This window comes from Ornithodoros turicata, unplaced genomic scaffold (genome assembly GCF_037126465.1).
Source record: "Ornithodoros turicata isolate Travis unplaced genomic scaffold, ASM3712646v1 Chromosome45, whole genome shotgun sequence".
NCBI classification, from domain to species: domain Eukaryota; kingdom Metazoa; phylum Arthropoda; class Arachnida; order Ixodida; family Argasidae; genus Ornithodoros; species Ornithodoros turicata.
In genome coordinates, this window is record NW_026999376.1 from 99,357 (window position 1) to 119,081 (window position 19,725).

General features: G+C 45.9%; 1 protein-coding gene across 1 annotated transcript; it reads left to right on the forward strand.

Annotated features, from left to right (window-relative positions):
• Window positions 1-1,315: 1,315 nt before the first annotated feature.
• Window positions 1,316-2,835, forward strand: LOC135374177 (serine/threonine-protein phosphatase 6 regulatory ankyrin repeat subunit B-like). Its single transcript, XM_064607192.1, has one exon. It carries the CDS (start codon window positions 1,392-1,394, stop codon window positions 2,550-2,552), a length of 1,161 nt encoding a protein of 386 aa, XP_064463262.1. The 5' UTR covers window positions 1,316-1,391; the 3' UTR covers window positions 2,553-2,835.
• Window positions 2,836-19,725: the final 16,890 nt, after the last annotated feature.

A 19,725-nucleotide genomic window follows, 5' to 3' on the forward strand; every position in this document is an offset into this window, starting at 1 on the left:
TGAGACTTTCGGCCGTAATGAGACTTCGGCCGTGATGAGATGCTACCCTCCGGATTTTACTTCTTTACCATCATACCGTCATACACCGTCTATATCATCAAACTACGTGCGGCCACTCAAGTCTGCTTAATGAGTAGGGATGGGACATCCATACGTTGCAACTTTATGAGGAGCTTATTGCGGGGGACTTCGTCGAAGGCCTTGGAGTAGTCAAGAACAATTACGTCTACCTGTCCCCCTTTATCTAGAACCGTAGCGAACTCGTGAACCGTCGTTACTAGTTGGGTTGCCCTAGAATATCGCCGCCGGAATCCATGCTGATATTCTGACAAAATGGTGTGTCAGCACAAAAAGTCTCCTAAAGACTTTGCCATTATGTGTTCCAAGCATTTACCTGTGATAGAGGTTAAAGATGTTAAAGAATATGGGACGATAACTCTAAACGTGGGTGTGACCGGTCGCCGTTCTTGTATACTGATACTACGCGTGCAACTTGGACCACCTGGGTCTTTTTGACGTGCGCCGGAAACGTCCGACACACGGTGCTAGAAGGAATGTTAGAATTATATTCATTCTCCCCACACTAGCGATGAATAAAGCAGATTTCATGAGGTGGTGATTACGGCCATTAATATTCTTTGCCACTTGAAGAAGTAGATCATACTCTGAGCCTTTGCATGGGGGAAGTCAGTGCAAGCTACTTGGGCACCAAGACTTGGTGTCGCTTTCCGAAGCCGCTACGAGACCGAAAAAAAGAAAGGGAAAGAGAGAAAGGACGCGTTAGTCGGATATGAGCTCCTGCAGGGATATTGGTTTCCCGAAAAACACCGGGACAATTATAGTTATAACGATTTTGACGCTCTAATTACTGTACACTTACTTCGGTTTGTACTGACTTCGGCTGTTCACACTTCGATTCTTAACTCTAGGTGACACTTTGTATTCCTTTCTCACACCTGTTGCCGGGTAGCACATAATGAATTCTGTTAGGGTGCCTTCGTTGTTATTATGACCGCCACGAAGCCTTCGTATTAGCGTGTCTTGCAATGCCTGGAATATTTTGAGCATTATTTCGCTACTGTATTTTTTTCCTTAATGCTTTAGATGACGCATTCTTCATGCATAGCATATCATAGTGTGTTATCATTCAAAACTGCTAGAAGAACTGCTTCTATAGGACTGCAATTAATCACCGCACTCCATAATTATATGCATGAAAAGGGTGTGTAGCCAACCACTTTAAACGCGATCAACTGTTACGCCGACATGGGCTCTTACTATACCATACGCAATATCTCCGCAGGATCATCTCAAATGTCAAACTACGGCCACATCCTGATCTGCCAGCGTCGCACCCTAACATCAGCCGATAGCACGTTCCACACTGCACAATGGCGGCGGATGAAAGTGGTTGGAAACCGCTGCACAGATGCGCGTACATGAACGACATCAAATCTGTCGAGGGACTACTGCAAAATGACCCGTCGTTGGCCAAACAAGGAGACGACAACGAATTAACGCCGTTAGCTATTGCGGCGTACAATGGTCACATGGAGATTATGGAAATGCTTCTGCCCCATTCAGACGTCAACGCCAAAGACTCGAACCATCGAACTGCGCTGCATTGGGCGGCATTTATGGACAAACCTCAAGCAGTCGAAAGGCTACTCAGGGTAGAAAACATCGACGTCAACATCCAAGCAAAGAACGGTTTGACAGCATTGCACATGGGAGTTGCCAGCAATGCTAAGGAGGTCGTAGAGTTGCTCATCAAGAAAGAAGTTATCAAGCTGGACGTGGGCGATGAAAATAAGCTGACACCCCTGCACTGGGGAGGGATTCGTGGGTTCACGGAGGTTGTCGGCCTACTTAAGGATGCAGATCAGAATGCACCGGACAAAATAGGGAAGACTCCGCTACAGTGGGCTGCCACAAACGGACACACTGAGATCATAAAGAAAATGAAAGAAGTTGAGAGCACCAACGTGGATGCCCTGGACGAAAAGAATCGCACGGCGTTGTACTGGGCAGCGTACAATGGAAACACGGAGTCCGTGAAAGCGCTTCTCGAGGCTAGTGCAGACATAAACGCTCGAGATAACAAAGGTTTAACAGCCTTGCACGTAGCCGCGACGAATGAACACAAGGCTATTCTGGAGTTACTCATAGAGCATAAAGTCGACGTGAATGTTCATGATGAGTTCGAGAGGATAGCTCTCCATTGGTGCTCCTATATGGCTTACCCAGAAATCGTGAAGTTACTTCTCGATGCGAGATCTGACATTAACGTTCAAGACAAAGATGGTTACACACCGCTGCACTGGGCGACTATGGCTGGCGACGGAGCGATTGTTCAGTTACTCCTTGAAAAGAACTCAAACGTCGACCTCAAGGACAAACGAAATCGTACGGCGAGGGATCTAGCATTTTCGCTGGATTACAAGGGTATAGTCGATTCCATCGACAATTACGGAGCTAGTACCTCCGGTGCTGCTGGAGGATCCACTGGCGATGTCGACATTGAAGATCCATTGGCGATGTCGACGGATTGAAAAAATGTTCGAGCAGCTTCCTGGTGCTGAACTGTGCCTTAGGTTTGACGCCATCGTACCTTAACTACCCCTCAAGAACACCCGCGGAGCTCAGGACTTCCTCAAAGTGTCATCACGTCCCCATCCGCGATGGGATATCTGGAGGAGGGCCACAGACTGTCGTCAGAAGAGCTTCCAGTGATGGTCATTTGCGTACGTCCTGCGGTCGTCAACCGGAGGACAAGCGTAGGAAAAGAAAATTAGTTGAATACTGCATTGTGCATTTTGATACGTACATACAATAATCAAATTCCCGGTTTGTTGCTCATAACAAGGAGTGTTTACACATAACAGCATAAATTGCAAAAATGATTACAAACAGAAAGTACAAGTTAAAAACGAATATTGAAGATACGGACCAAAGGATCTGAAAGGAATCTACTCACGTACTGGGCTTTCCGTGCAGTAAAATATAGTTTGGTATTCCTTTCATTGCGGTCTTGTTGCATGAACGTCCGCGAAGGGTCCCTGCCGGTACGTTAGACGGAGCATTTGTTTCCAAATGGAGAAAAGGCGATAGTAATTCACAGCCCAATTTCCACTTTGGACGCATGCCTCAAACGAAAGTAGTAAGAAAAACTGACGTTATCTGGATAGTAATTTAATATTTCATGGAAATCCTAACTTGATTGTTGCTCAGTACGATATGAAATTAAACTTAAGACACTTCACATTTTGACTGAAATGCGAACAGGACTGCCGAATTTGCGGAAGCTCGGGAAACAAGCAGTAAGTTGCACAGCTCCCGTCAACCTTAATAATAACACTCGGAAAATTTCAGTCTCATTTCCGAGCGCGATAGCGGCCACCCTGGGGGAAGGGGGGGATATTAAGTGGACAAAATTTTTGCGGTAAATTAACACAATAATTTTGTTCAACCAACATTTCCTTGTGGCCCGAGGGGTATCTGTAATCGCGCTTGAAAACGAGACCATATTTTTCTCAGTGTTATTATTGAGGTTGACGAGAGCTGTACCTGTTCTGCCCTGGAAACGAAATACCGCTACATCATACGCCTTTTTAGGTGGGCACGCTGAACTTAGTGGCCTAGATACCTTTTATGCACCTCATTCTTTTGAAAATAACTGTGACACTGATTGTTCGTGATGAAAAGTACCGCGACCTATGCGCCTACGTGAAGGTCGCACCCTTTCTATGAACTGCTATGCAGGTAGCTAAAGCCAGTTTTCATTCGTTGCGGAATGTTCGACGCCTCAATAACAAACACAATCCGCGCGCAATACTTCCCAAGCAGCACAATGTACTGAAAGTCGAGTGCAATAGGGGTGGTCGGTATTCGTCTTATCAGAGTACTTCAGTTTCACGAGCCTGTTCAAGGATATCCACCTACCCGTCCACCCCTATTGCACTCGACTTTCAGTACATTTTGCTGCTTGGGTTGATTCAGTGCGGCGGAATTCGTCGAAAACGAGGCGTCGCTGCCACGTCTGCCCGTGCCAGGGAAAGTACGTTCCAAGGGTGACACGGAGCTGGATCGTGCGATTTGAAGGGTGCCAATGACGTTTCATCGATGTCACCCTTGGATTATCACCCTTACGAACAGCTCGTCACCCATATGATTTGATGTCACCCGTAAAACAACGAAGAGCTAAATGCTAAACACTCTCTTCTCTATGCTGCGCATCCGTTGATCATTTGATAGCTAGGAACTTGGATGCACTGACGTTCGCACGCTTTTCGACCAGCTTGGCACTTTTCGGCCTCGAACAGTTACTTGGGCTTGTGTGAAAATGTTGTTCACTTCTGGTACAGTGAGTGACATTGTACGGAGTATATGAGGAATAGACGACCAAAAGGGTGTCCACATGGGTTGGTGCGTGTACTGCGGATATCCTCCAACGCAGCACGGACGCCTACAGAACGTGGGTAAGTTAATAACCGCTGATTTCTTAGTCTAGGCAATAACATAGACAGCGCGGTGAAATGTTCGCTGTCATGGGATGACACAACGAGTGTCTTTTCCATAGTTCCATGCCGCTCCATGCAGTTCCATAGAAGGATGCCGGGGTATATGACCCACCACATCATGTTCCCATATACGTGTGTGTGTGTGGGATGCCAGCCTGCCAGGTTGGTTTAGAGGAGGGGCAACGCCACGATATTTCACAGGCTGTCTCTACCACTGGGTATTACTTCGAGCCTGCATCGCTTGTTCTATGCTATCTATGTTAATATGCTATCCTGTGACTTGCAGGTGTCGCTATAACTGGTGTTGAACCGGGAGCGAGTTTCCGATTGTATTTTTGTCCGATAGTTAAGTACGATTACATTGCACAGAAAGATATTTTAGGTCATGTGAACAAATGGTTTATTTTCTACACAATTGCGAAGTTGGCCTTTTGAGCAACTATCGACAAATTCGGCGTCCAAAAAAGGCCATTGGTGGACGAGTTACGGATTCGAGTTCACCGTCGAGGTACTCATCATTAACCCGGCTAGCAATACTGAAGGTATCTGCAGCACGTTCTTTTTTTTTTTTTTTTTTTATCGCGCGTCTTGAATTTTTAAATCCATCATACGAGACATTTGAAATGGCGCGGAGCAATACTTCCACGACATGCGGGGGCGTCACAGGTGGCTTTTCGAGTGTTTTTTGAAACTGTCGGAAGAATAGCATGATGAACGACAAACTTTAATCCGTATCAGCAACTGAGTTGCAGAGTGGAGGACCCCACGGCGTCATGACCCCCCAATTTCCTGGAGCATACTGCGGACGTTATACAATACTTACGCCCTTATAGCACCCTCCTGGCTTACCCTGGCACCACCCTGGGGCTTAATCGCTTCATCGTCGTTACGGTCGTTACAAGCTAACGAGTGGCGGGAAATTCAAAAAGGCGGGCGGGAAATTTAAAAAGGTGGGCACGTGATAAAACACGTGCACGGCGCTCTTCGCGCGATACGTTAAGGCCGTGATACACGTCACGCGCAACGTAGATGGGTAGAAATCCAGCGAACCGGTAGAGATCTAGGAAGGGAGTTGCCTCAGGACAGAAGCCGCCGATATTTCGAACAGAGACTGTTCTTCTTCTGGGCACCGTCCTCATCATTGGCATGGTATTTAAAGGGTTAGGTGTGACGTGTTTAAAGTTCCATTTTTCTGCAACCGGTCTGTAGCCTAGATCACTACGTTCACATAATCCCCTCCACACTCTAACAAAGCAGCCATTCACTCCCGCCGTAAAAACCCGTACGAACCTTTCTTCCCTCCGGGCTGTTGACCCACAATTCGCATGAACCTTTAAACACGTCACACCTAACCCTTTAAATACCATGCCAATGATGAGGACGGTGCCCAGAAGAAGAACAGTCTCTGTTCGAAATATCGGCGGCTTCTGTCCTGAGGCAACTCCCTTCCTACGTCACGCGCAATGTGTCACGTGCCCACCTTTTTGAATTTCCCGCCACTCGTTAGATTGTAACGAACGCAACGACGATGAAGCGATTAAGACCCCAGCCTATGGTCCTACAGCCGTGAGTCGTTTGAGTAGTACTCATATTTGGCTTCAGATCTCTTTTTGTGGCCTTCAATTCCCTGGTTTTTCGAACCATTCTTTCCGGAGCTCCAAAAAAGTGATGATTCGCTGTTTTGACCACGAGGAGGGCGCCAGCGTAAATAATGAACTTATGGCGGGATAGGTTCCATAGTGGTACTTGGGTGCCATAATTCTAGGTTACCATAATGCAGTCCTTTTAGCAACAGAACTTCATCTTCATATTTTTTTCTTGAGTTAGTGCAAGAGCTTCTCGTAATGATTTGCCAGGTCTCTTTTGTCATCTGTGTCGGTGGCATTTTGTCAGGCTGCATATATGCTTCGTTTTTTTTTTAGAAAACATGATATAAATCATATAAAGAATATAATATAAAGAATAGAAGTCAACGAGAAACAGCTCGCAATGTTCGTAGCAGACTGTTTTTCCTATCAACGAATGAGGGGGCTCTCTACCGCAAACGTCACACTAGAGTGGGTGATTTGAGAGAATGGGTGGGCGACTTTGGCAAATTAATTGCGCGGCGGTGAAACAACTTTGGACAAAAATATATTGTAGGAATGCTTTTCACGTACTGCTTTACAAGATGACAGCAGTTTTTGGGCATGTTAGATACCACTTTAATGCTCCTTTAAGCCGATTCCTCCAACTGGTTTCTCCTTCCTTCTATTGGTGCAGTCTGTAATACACAACGTGTTGGAACTCACAAAATCAACTGGAAATCAGCGTTTCTCACTGACGCCAATGAAACACATTCGTTAAAATTGGTTCCGTAAGCCGTTGACGTGGTCTTCGCCACACAACACAGTGGAGCATGGTTTCGCGAAGGCAGCTTCTCTGCTTAACTCCCAGTTCAGGCATTGAGAAATAGTCGACTTAAACACGGTGGGCGTATTCGCAGTCTGATTTCTCATTGAATGTCATTAAACTTGTGGGAAGATGTCAGTGGAATCACATGTACTAGTTCCAGCAGGGAGGAAGAGATAATACCGTGTTTGACAGTTTTAGGATGGGAGCTTGAATAAGGCAAGAGGGGCTTTGCTTCCACTCCGCCGTAATACCAACGCAAGCCAAAATCGCACTAAAAGTCACATTTAGAAATTTGAGTTTGTGGCAAGAGGGGAATTCAACGGAAAATGTGTGTTCTGGGGCAAACGAAGTGAGCGTAGAAACCATTCTGAAATGTAGAGGTCGGCACGTGTAAGTCGATCTGATCTGGTTAGTTGAAGTTAATATTGTAAGTCCGTCGAACTCAAACGTCGGGGGGGGGGGGGGGGGGGGGCGCCCGAACTTCGCAGAGACCAGAAAACACACGACCACTTCGTAGCTTTGAAAAGAGACGACTATTTTATTTACAAAAAGAAGGGAGAGACAGAGGCACCAGAAACAGTGACAAGATGCGCCCTCGGAAGACGTTGCTTTGGGTATCGGGTTACACTGACCCATTCGGGGACGTTCCAGCGAGGGGTGCAGGTGCAGCGCCCCATAAATAACATGAACTGGTTGACAAGCCCCCGTGGCTCATATGAACAGTCAAAAAAACACAGTTCGACTGGCATCGTCAACAACATTCTCCATTACGTTGTTACACGTTGTGATATTCGCCACATTCGGCCATCCTTATAAAATTTTGTCCTCGAAATTTCCATCATAGCAAAAACGTAGAGTTATACATTGCTAAATGAAGACACATAAGACACATAACAGGCTATGCTCTTAAATGCATGGTGGGTACGCCAAACATTGAACAGGTTATATGCCTTCATTGATTAACATAGCATTTGAAACATAGCATCAAAAATAAAACACTTCAATGTCAATTGAACATACGTGGTAAAATGGAATATGTTACACGCTTACGTTTACTCGGAATCCGAGTCTATGTCGTCATCATCATCTTCATTCCCTGAACGCGAACTCCATAGCTTGAGTTGGTCGGCATGCGCCGTAGTGCTATAACGGCGGCCTTTTTGTCCGCTCAGACGAGTGATGCGGTATGTGTCGTTAGGTAGCACTGCTTCGATAACCAAGGGACCACGATACTTTGGTTGGACCTTGGTTGGCTTTCCGCCGCTTACGGGTAGTCTTCGCACTGCGACTATATCGCCAACTTCGTATCTTCGGGCTTTTGATCTTCGTAAGTTGTAGTGTCGAGATTGCTTTTCTTGTTGCTGCTTTATTGTTGTTTTTGCTTCTTCGCGGATGGTTTGTATGCTTTTGCTTGATCCTTCGTCGACATCTAAGTCACGCAAACGACAGTCTTGGTGTCTTGCAGTGAAACCAAATAGCAACTCGAATGGCGTCTTTTGAGTTGTCTTGCTTCGTGTTTGGTTCAGGTTCCGTTGCACTTCATCTAGGTGTTGGTCCCAGTCCTTTTGATCAGGTCGTTCAATCGACATTGCAATCCTTGGTATGAGTGTTCTGTGTATCCTTTCGACTTGTCCGTTTCCTTGAGGTCTTTGAGTCGACACCAGAACGTGCTGGATGCCTTTGCCTTGACAGAATGCTTTGAACTGGCCTGAGGTAAACGCAGTTCCCCTGTCAGTTACAATGCGCTTTGGGACGTCGTCGTCATTTATGTATCGTTCCACGGCTTTTAACACGTTCGAAGTTGCAGTGTTTCGTGATGGGTAGAGTCGTACAAATTTCGTGAAATTGTCAACTATTACAAGGAGTTCTTGGTTCCGGCTTCTGCTTACAGGAAAAGGTCCTAAGTGGTCCAAATGAAGCACTTCAAAAGGCTGTGCGCCTGGTGGAAACGGATTCAGCTTACCAGGCTTCCTCCCGGTTTCACCTTTGTGGATTACACACTCCAAACAGTGTGAAATGTGCCGCTCAACGTATTTCCTTAATCCTGGAAACCAGTACCGCCTCTTAATTTTGTCGACGGTTTCTTCGAGATGGCTATGCCCCATGAGGTCATGGTGCTTGATAACCTTCGCTTTGCGGTTACTCTTTGGAATGACAAGAAGCCATTTCTTCGCGCCGTCGTTTTCTTCAACCTTGTAGAGCAGTCCATTCTTGAGTGTGAAACCTTTTACTTCCCCTTTTTCTCGCTTTGTCCTGTCTTCGGCTTTCCTTTCCAGAATTTTAATTACTCTGTTAACGTATTCGTCTGCATGCTGTATCGCAATAACATGTTCTTCCTCGGTGACAGAGTACCAGACGTCAAGTCTGTCTTCGAAGTTTTCGTTTTCTGGAACTGAAACTTGAGCTCGACTAAGCGCATCAACATGCTCCGTTTTCGTTCCCTCTCGGTGGTGGATGGAGAAGTCAAATTCCTGGATGTAGTCCATCCACCGTGCTATCAGAGGTATCTTCGTCTTCGCGGCATTCATGTAGACTATGGCACGGCAGTCCGTGTATATCGTGAAGTGTACGCCTATCAAGTAGATGCGTAGCTTGTCTACTGCACACATCACAGCCGTTAGTTCGAGTCGCGTCGAATGGTATCGTGTTTCGGCTTCGGTGGTTCTACGGCTGATGCAGAACACCAGATGCATGTTTCCATCATCACCTCTTTGCAGTAACATTCCTGCCAATCCATCCTTTGATGCGTCCGTGTGTAACTCAGTTTCGGCATGACGGTCGTAGAGAGCCAAAACGAGAGCTTTTGCTATATCTTGCTTCTTTTGAGTGAAGGCTTCTTCTTGCTTCTCACTCCACACGAAGGGCTTTCCTTTCTTTGTCAGCTCCATTACAGGAGCTGCTTTGGTAGCATGATACGGAATAAATCGTCGAAAGTAACTAGTAAGGCCCAGAAATCTTCGAATTTCGTGAACATCTTTAGGTCGTGGAAACTCGGCGATTGCTTCGAGCTTAGCTTCACCTGGCTGTATTCCGAAACTTGTGATCTGAAATCCTAGGAAGCGTACTTCGGGCATTAGAAATGCACATTTGCTTAATTTTAAAGGAGTACAGAGGGCCATCCAAAAAAAAATTCAGATTAAGACATCTGATGAAAGTGTGTGTGTCATTATACCGAATAGCGGGAAGGGTTTTGATGTGTGCAATTTTTCCCAGAAAAAAACTCACAAAAACATAGCTCCGCGCCTTCACCCTTAACTCGCCACTCCAGCTATAACGAGGATGAGGAGGTATGACCGCACGTCACCGATGACGGCATAAGGAGACTCGTTCTGGTTTGCCGGTCAGTGGGGGTCAGCGCATTGCCCCTTTGCCGCCGTAAACCTGTTTTGCCAGTTCTCCCGGAGAATTAGGGATAGAAGGAGCGGCCGAAGCATTACCGAGCAAGGAGAAAGGCTTTATCAGAACCCCGAACGGCCGAGTAGCAGACGACAGCGGAGTAGCAGACAACATTTCTCTAGGCCAATCAGCGAGCGTTCTCCTTATAGCGTCAGCGCGAGGTTCCAGGCAGATCACAGGCTGGTACTGCTCTTCACCACCGTTGCGCACTGTCGCTTTTTGCGGCGTATTTTAAATTCAATTTCTGTGATAATTATGACTCTGTGGTGTAAATTACTTCGTATGCTGCATCTTACTGGCAAACTTAACAGTTTTATAGGAAGAAAACTGGGTGTTAAAAATGACTTCTGTGCTACTTTAAAGTCAATCCTGCTTCTTGTAGAGCTTTCAATGCGCTCTCAAGATTGCTTATGGCTTCTTCGAACGTTTTCCCGGCCACTAGGATGTCATCAAGATAACAGACAGCTATGTTGAACCGGAGCTGTCCTAGTACAGTGTTTATCAGCCGTTGGAATACACTAGGAGCGTTGCATAAACCAAACGGCATGTACAAGTACTCGTAGTGGCCATCTGGAGTTATGAATGCAGTTTTCTCAATTGATTCTTCTGCCATGGGTACTTGAAAGTAGCCACTCGTTAAATCGAGGGTTGTGAAAAACACGTTGCCGCTTAGGCGATCTAACTGGTCATCGATGATAGGGATGGGAAATCGATCCTTCTTCGTTTGTTGGTTCAACCGTCGGTAATCGACAACCTTGCGATACTCTCCTGTTTTCTTTTTAATTAGAAGACATGGGCTGGCGTATGGCGATACAGAGTCCCTTACTATTCCTGCCTCCTTGAGGTCCCGAACAATGGTGCTCATGTGCTCCCTTTCATCGTGCGTTGCTCTGTACGGTCTGCTGTAGACTGGCTTAGTATCATCAATTTCTTCGATTTTCATTTCAGCCATCTTTGTTTTTCCGAGTTCGTGGATGTCTAACGCAAAACAATCTCGGTAAGATGTCAATAATGTGATCAGTTGGCTCTTCTGTTCTCGTGTTACCGTCGGTCCGCATTGTACTTCGTGTTCCATGGTGCATCGCGCATCTACGGCATCCTTGACTGTGAGCACTGGAGAGACATCATGGACTTGTTCTATGTCCTGTGCCGTGCTCTCGTCAACGTCGTTGAGCTCGCAAACGTGTGTGGAAACTGGGTCTACTTTGACCGCTCTACCGAATGAAAAGTTCTTCTTCATTGTTATTTCATCGGAGCTTCTGTTTACAATCGGAATTCGCGTCCTTCCATCTTGTAGCTCTAGTAGGCATCCGATGTCTTGCTCGTAGAAGTTAAGCATAACAGTTCCTGAATCATCGCTGTTTTCGGCCTTAACGTCTATCAACTGCACGGAGTTTGGCGGTACTTTAATAGGGCCTTCGTTCCTCAGAGTATATTTAATGTCACTATCGTCCAGTGTGAAATCCTTAAACGGGCCGTCCTTTCGACTGTCGATTAGTTTCATGCAGTTCTTCGCCTTAATCATAACAACACTGTCAAGATCGAGCAGAGTTCGTCCCACGACTACATCGTAACAAATCACATCATCGCTCACAACATAGGCTGGGACTTCAGCTGTGATGTCATCGATAGATATCTTAATGATAGTCCTTCCAACTGGCATAGTTTTCTTTTGCGCGAGTCCGTACAGCGCATCCTTCTCGGCGACATCAAAAATTGTCAATCCCCATTTCGCTGCTGCGGAAACTGTAATCATGCTTACGGCACTACCTTGATCAATAAATGATGTCACCAATATTTCGTCGTTGATGACGGCTTTTTTTACGTATTTGCTGGGTCCATTGTCGCCGACGCAGAGGGATTCTTTCGTCGCTTTCTCACTTCGCGACTTGCACTCTCGTTTTCCGTGAGCATACTTGTTACATGTCGTGCAGTACTTTATCCTCTTCTCTTTGGGGCAGTCCTTAGCTATGTGATTAGCGTATTCGTTACAATTGAAACATTTTTGGTTGCCCTGCGAGTCCTTTGCAGGGGCCCACATTCCTCCTTTACGAGTCTGGATTGAATTTTCAGTTGCACTGATACCGACTTTTTTCTTGTTTTCAGGGGTTGATTTTTGAGTTCCTGTGCCAAACATGTCATTTCTTTCTTTTTCGAATCGGACGTGACGCTTTAGATCATGCAGTAGCTGTTCTAATGAGTTGTGATGTTTAGGCATAAGCATTTGGTATGTTGACCTGTCGGCAATACCTAGAAGGATCATTTCCTTCGTTTCGTCGTCCTTTAGCTCACAGCGTTTACAGAGATGCATCTTATCCATAAAATAACCAAGCACTGATTCGCCCTTAACTTGAACTCTGTTGTGCATTTCTTCGTACTTAGTTACGGGATTAGTAACAGGCACAAACATATTCCTAAAATGATACTCAAAATGTTCCCACGTGTCACATTCCTTTGACTTACTGCGATACCACGTTGCTGCAGGTCCCTTTAACTTTGTCTGTATCACGGTTAGCCTCATAGGCTCAGTCCATTGGCACTGGATGGACAGCTGCTTAAATGTCTCTAGCCACTCTTCTGCTTGCTTCTCGTCACCGGCGCCGTCGAACACATGGACCTCCTTGGAGATATCCGGCATGATGCGTGCAGAAGGGGCTTGACCATCGGTCCTCTTCGATGAAGTCGTAGAACATCTTGTCACGAACTTCGTCACGTTCTTGCATATACTTGATAAGTTTTTCCAGCTCAGTCATCGTTTTTGCTGGAACGTCGTTGCCGTCGTGAGCTTCGATAATCGTTGACGAGCCGTCTTCGTCACTTAAACCAGACTGCTGCTGGTGTTCGTCGCTGGTCGTAACGTTATCTTCGGTGCCGTTAGTTTCCGATCCCTGAGGGCGTCTTCGTTGCGATCCCGGCATTGTCTACCTTCGGTGCCTAAGGGCTAAAGTCCAGATGAGTCAAAATTGATGAAAATGTTCACCTGCTCATCAGTCCAATCAGTCCTTATCCCACTTCTGATAAAAATGTAAGTCCGTCGAACTGAAACGTCGGGGGGGCGCCCGAACTTCGCAGAGACCAGAAAACACACGACCACTTCGTAGCTTTGAAAAGAGACGCCCATTTTATTTACAAAAAGAAGGGAGAGAGAGAGGCACAAGAAACAGTCACCATATGCGCCTCTCGGAAGACGTTGCTTTGGGTAAAGGGTTACACTGACCCATTCGGGGACGTTCCAGCGAGGGGTGCAGGTGCAGCGCCCCCTACATAACATGAACTGGTTGACAAGCCCCCGTGGCTCACATGAACAGTCAAAAAAACACAGTTCGACTGGCATCGTCAACAACATTCTCCAATACGTTGTTACACGTTGTGATATTCGCCACACTATAGGCGCAAGTTCACAAAGTAAGCATAGCACTGTTTGGTCCATTACCTTGTACTATTGCAATAGGAACACTTCCATCTTCGCATTCCGTGCGTGAGAACCGCATAGATGGCGTTGCGCTCCGCCTAAGCATGAAGTGACGCGTGGCGGAAAGAGTGACTTTTGTGCTATTTTTCTAGCTCAGTTAAACGCATTAGTTCAATTAACCCGTTACATCTGCACACATACGCGGTAGTGTATGAAATAGGTCTTGTAAGTGTAAGTCAACAGTCTATTGCTATTGTGAAATGGCTCATTATTTCATTCTCCGCATCACCACCAGCAATGGGGTAGAGTATCGCACCTTGCGATGAAACTCCCCATTTATCGTGAACTCAGTCGTGCAATCTCATTCTTCTGTGCCCCACTCTCACCCTCAACGCATTAACCTCACGCTTTCCTTTTAAAGTCATCTTCTGTGATCCCATCTCATCATTCTTTCACCGTTTTTTCGTCATCTTTTTTTTTGTCATCTTTGTCTTTAATCTACCTCATGCTTCTTTCATAATTTGTTAGTTTATCCTTTATTTCCTAATTCTCTTTACTTTTATTTATTTCTTATTTCTTAATTTTATTTATTTATTTATTTATTTCCGGAATAGCAAGCCAACTTCCCTTTGGCTGACCTTTCCTCCGTTTTTTTTTTCCTTTTTCGTCTAATAAATATATCCCCCTCCCTCCCATTTACCGTCTCACAATAAGGTTGTTGTCGTTGTTGTTCAAGAGTTGACCCACCCCCTCTAGTCATAAGTGCAATCTTCCTTTCTGAGAGACCCAGTAAAGTTTGAGCGCCGCGAAACAGCGACATTCAGTCATATCGTTATTGTAAATATGTTGTTTCCACCTCATCGGTATCAATAGGAAGGGAGACTAACAAGCCTTATTAGCTTTTGTAATAATCCCAGATCTCCCAACGAGTGTGCCCACCAATCTGAATATAATTTATGTGCACTCAGCAATACGGATATTCTTCGAAAGCCCATGATAGTTGTCGAAAATTGTTGCTGATTGTTGTTGAAAAAGAAACAATTTCTCACGGGTTCACGAGTTTTGAGAAATGGAGAATCATCGGGCAAACTGGATGTCGATCTGTTGAGACGGTTTGCCTGAATGCCAACAACGATACGAGAATTATGTGGTAAAAATTACACACGTTTTACCCTTATGAAGAAGCGCCTGCTCGAAAACTAGGCACACTATATCTAATATGAAGCAATCCTATACGAGAACCTTGGCAAGAAATATGAACGCAAACGGGCGCAGCGTCGTCTGGCGGCGCTAAACGTCACTCGGAGCATTTGCGCAGTTTCTCCGCCAGGGGAAGGGAAACACAAGAAGCGGTCCCTCCGACTGCCTCCGACAGTGTTCCACATCGGCAAGCGTAGGCGGCGTCGCATTGCATACTGGGATGCTCCTGTCTACCACATGTCTTTCCAGGCAGCATGGCGCCACCAGAGCAGGCGATGCAAGCTGTAGTGGTGTCACAGTTCAGATTGCAGTATTTCGCTGAACGCCTGCTTGCACTTTATTTCTGTACGTTCGAATGTTTACTTCTTCTATTAGAAGGCGGGTCACAGTGTACAGAACGCAAAAGGAATACGCGGGACCGGAAAGATCACGTGTGGCTTCGGTGACTTCCAGCGTATTGTACGTCTCTGGATTAAGTGCAAAAATACTCAAAAAGCCGGGAGACGCCAGCCCAAGCAGCACAATGTACTTAAAGTCGAGTGCAATAGGGGTGGACGGGTAGGTGGAAGGCCTTGAACAGACTCTTGAAACTAAAGAACATTGATAAGACACATACCGTCCACCCCTATTGCACTCGACTTTCAGTACATTTTGCTGCTTGGGAGGACGTCTTGTCCTGGATTAAGTGGTAAACAATGCATGACTCAGAACACTATTACTCAGATGTGTACAACAACAGAGGTTATAAAATGAATCTGCGGCACTGTGTCAGGTCCCAAACGAACAATTCAAGATGACTCGAACACACACAGACGACTAAAACAACTGTACTTGTACTTACGAACAAAACGTGTTTCCGTGACAGAGTTGCTTTCGGTTCAACGAGAGCCGCAGCCGGGCAGGAAGACATCACCATATGTCGTTTCCACGACGGTGCTCACATTTTCACAATAAATTACTTTCGGAAAGGAAAATCGCACTGAGAGCAGCGCGAGAAACAGGGCCTTGAAACACCGAAACTTTAGAGGGGATCACGTGGCGATTTTGACTCGAGCGACCGCTAGAGGGTGACTACGCTAGTCCCCCCCCCCCCCCCGGGGCGTCTGTGTTTCCTTCCTCCATGCTGGACACCGCCTAAGGAGCAATGCTCGGCACGGCTCTTTCCAAACAAGGGTAATGGTGCAGGCTAGCTGGTATAGATCCATGAGGAATACCGAGAGACACGGATACAGAAGACGGCACACGTAAGTTCTCAAACACAGCAATAATGTATTGGTTCATCTCAACTTAAAAGCTAAGCTTTACCTTTTAACCTTTACCTTTTAAAAGGTAAAAGCTAAGCTTTTACCTTTTAATTTCTCACGTGTCGTCTTCTGTGTCCCTGTCTCTCGGTCTTCTTCCAGGCTCTTTTCGGCTGTAATTCGATTCACACCGGCTCCGCCTCACAGCGAACGTCATATCTCTTCCACCCTTCTGCACAATTCACTGGTGGCAGACTGATCAGAAGACGAATGTTTCCGACGCCATGTTCTGTAGGAAAAAAAAAAGCTGTTTCTGATGCGCATGCGTCTCCCGACAGAACAACGCGCACGAAAGGCGCCCGCCATCACCGTGACGGCTGTCGGTGTCAGGTCGCAGCCGAGGCCACTTGCGGCCCTAGAAGGTGACACAACGTACAATGTTACATCGTGATGGAGTGCCTGGCATTTCTCACGTGTCTTCCACGAGTGTAGCAGAGAGCTCTCCGCACTCGTGAGAATCAAACGACTGCTGCGCGCGATATTTTTCAGCTACGCTCATACAGGCTCCCACAGCTCCCCATAGAGCCCATAGTTTGAGATAATTCAGGCAACATTGGACATGCAACCAATGAAAATGAACTATGATGCCTACCTTTCGGCCAATCAGGAGTCTCTCAGTTTGGCTCGCCTTTCGGCCCGGTACTGGCCAGTACTGGCTACCATCGGCTTTTACTTTTACTGGTTTTCATGCCCGACGCTTGTTATTCCGCATTCCAGAACAACTAGGCAAATTTTTGACAAAATACACATTTATTTGAAACATCGTACTGATTCAATAGTCTGACACATATATTCACCGTGCCTACAGAGTCCAAATCGTTGCGTTCGTTGACCAAGTTCGAACTCGAAAAACACACACACTCTCTACTCCCAGAAGTGAGCGACGAGTGCACGCGATTTCACGGTTAGCATCTTCTTTCGTTGGTTGCAGTGCGAAGGTTTCAACGAAGCGGGCAATGCTTGTCGCACGGACACCGAATCCTGTCTCCGTTGTGAATGCATTTGAAAATGCGACGGCGCTCACAAATGTTCCTCAGGCGTGAGCTCACCACTGCATTCCAGTTCAGAACTCGAGAGACTGTTCGTACGTAGGATACTTGTGTCGGGAAACATCACAACACTCGCTGAGTCACTTTCACACACGAACAAATCTGGGACTTCTCTTTGAACAATGCCATCATACCGTGGTGTCAACTGGCATCGTCGAGACGCCGCTGCCACTTCTCTCCCTTCTCTTCTCGTAACTGCCCGCCAGACAGGCAGCCCGCGAAAGAATGCTCATTTGAAACTTTGCCAACCAATAGCGGAGCGCGCAATGTCCTTCGGCCAATGGATATCAACTATGATGCCTGACGGAGTAATACCACGTGTTTATGACGTGCAAACATTTTTTTAGAGCCGCGAAGAGGGGGAGCTGTGGGGGCCTGGCTCATATTTCTTGCGCGAAAACTTTATTTAGTTATCGGACATTCCGTCACGATCAAAACGTTTTTTTTTCTTCTCGTTCTTAGACCGCTCCTTGAAATGTTAAATAACACATATGCCGATCCAGCGGAAGTGACACCAGCATCATCATCATCATCATCATCACGCCATCGTTGTATCGAAGAGTATTGCGGAGTATTCTGTGTTGGAAATCGCTGTCGAACCATTTTATCAGTGCACTGTAACACTGGTACTTAGTTATTGAGCTAATGTGCTAATAGTTAGTGCATTGCCTGTTCAGCGATTTCAAATACTAGATACAATGGCTAGTTTCACTGTTCTTTGAGGGGCCCTGAAGGCTGAGTCACGTCAGTTTCCTTTTTGCAGTTGCAGTAGCGTAGCTTGTGCAAAAACGTTATGTGCAGCATTGGCGGAGAGTCTTCAATCTGCCAGGGGGGCACAACGCCCCCTTTCTTTCTTTTTTTCACACACAAAGGTCAGGTAGGGCATCGGGAATTCAGTGTCGGGACGTTGTGAGGCAAATTTTTACAGGATTCTAATGGTGACTAGCACGAAACACGAGATTCTTAGGATATCCTTCGAAAAGTTCGTCTTGAGTGACCTCCCGGTGGGGGCATGCTACTCCCCCCTTAGGAAAGTTCCGTGGGGCTCAGTGCCCCCAAGCCTCCCCCGCAGTCGCCTATGTCGCCTATGATGCGCAGTAAGCAATCATCTGCCATCTGTTGCTCACAGTACGGGCAAAGTGCTTCCGTGTCTGTATAGAGCTATGGTTTATAATGCTTGCTCTGAACGATTCCTAGGAGTCGTCGACTTTTTTTATTAATGTTTCAATGACTAGATAATTTTGTTCGTAATTTCTTTATATTTGGTATATCATCTGCAGGGGAGTTACTGACGGACAAAATTTACGTTTACCAACAACGATAACACTATCAGGAACGTTAGTTCAAGAAACATAGCCCCAATTAAGAAATGCGCAATTTCGTAAAAAGAAACAAACAAAAAAAGAAATATATTTAGTCAAATAACATAGTACTTCACAACACTTCGATTCTGGTAATGTTTCCCAGTCGTGAACGCAATAGATATGTAAGTCGATGAGCCAAAGAAACAACAATAACAAACAAAAGGAAAACAAAACAAAACAACAAAAACAAAAACAAACGAAGAACTCGAATCATCATCATATCTATGGACATTATTAATATGATCTACCTCAGTCACATTGGCTTCAATTCACGTGATTGATCTTTTGTTCGAATATATGGGCATACAGCTGTCCGGAAACTACATATCCACTTTGTCATAATATAATCGGACGAAGTTAATGTGGTCCATTCGTGCATAATTTCTAAAAATTTTCACCGAGCCCAGTTCGATTACCTCAGTATGGCCATTTGCAAACAGATTCTATTTGCTGCTTCACACACGTGTGATGGAAAGTAAAGGCCTGTTCCGACATATAGCGATTTGATATATAGCGCTACAAAATAGGGCGATATTTTCCTCCTCGTAGTGCTCGGAAACGCTAAAAATTAGTGCTTGCCGGAGTTGAGCTTCAGTCAACTTTTTCAGCGCTAATATTAGCACTACATTCGTGTTGGCCAATGAGGAGGCCCTTCAGTGGAGCTGTTTTGCTTCCGCATTTCACGGCATGGCGACCGCATTGGAACCGGCGAGTGCGTCATCCCAAATGCCTGATAATTTTTCTGATTGTCCTTGATAAGGTGTTCAGTCAGTTGATCGAATTTTTCCGTCGCTGTCGAACTCTGGAGGCGTCATGCTGGGAGAGACCGGAAAAGATAACTTCCACTAAATTATAGCACTTGCGCCGCTTTGCAAGTGTGAACCGTCCGATAACAGTGAGCGCTGTTTTTGCGTGCTGTTTTGTAGCTCTATATTAGCGCGCAGCTATATGTCGGAACAGGCCTTAAGAGGATATAGAATTCCCTTCATGTATGGGGGCCATCCAACAGTTTCACCAAGTTTCACTACTGTGAACAAAATAATAATTCCACAGAATGACATTGAACAAATGTACGGATTAGAGGGGCGG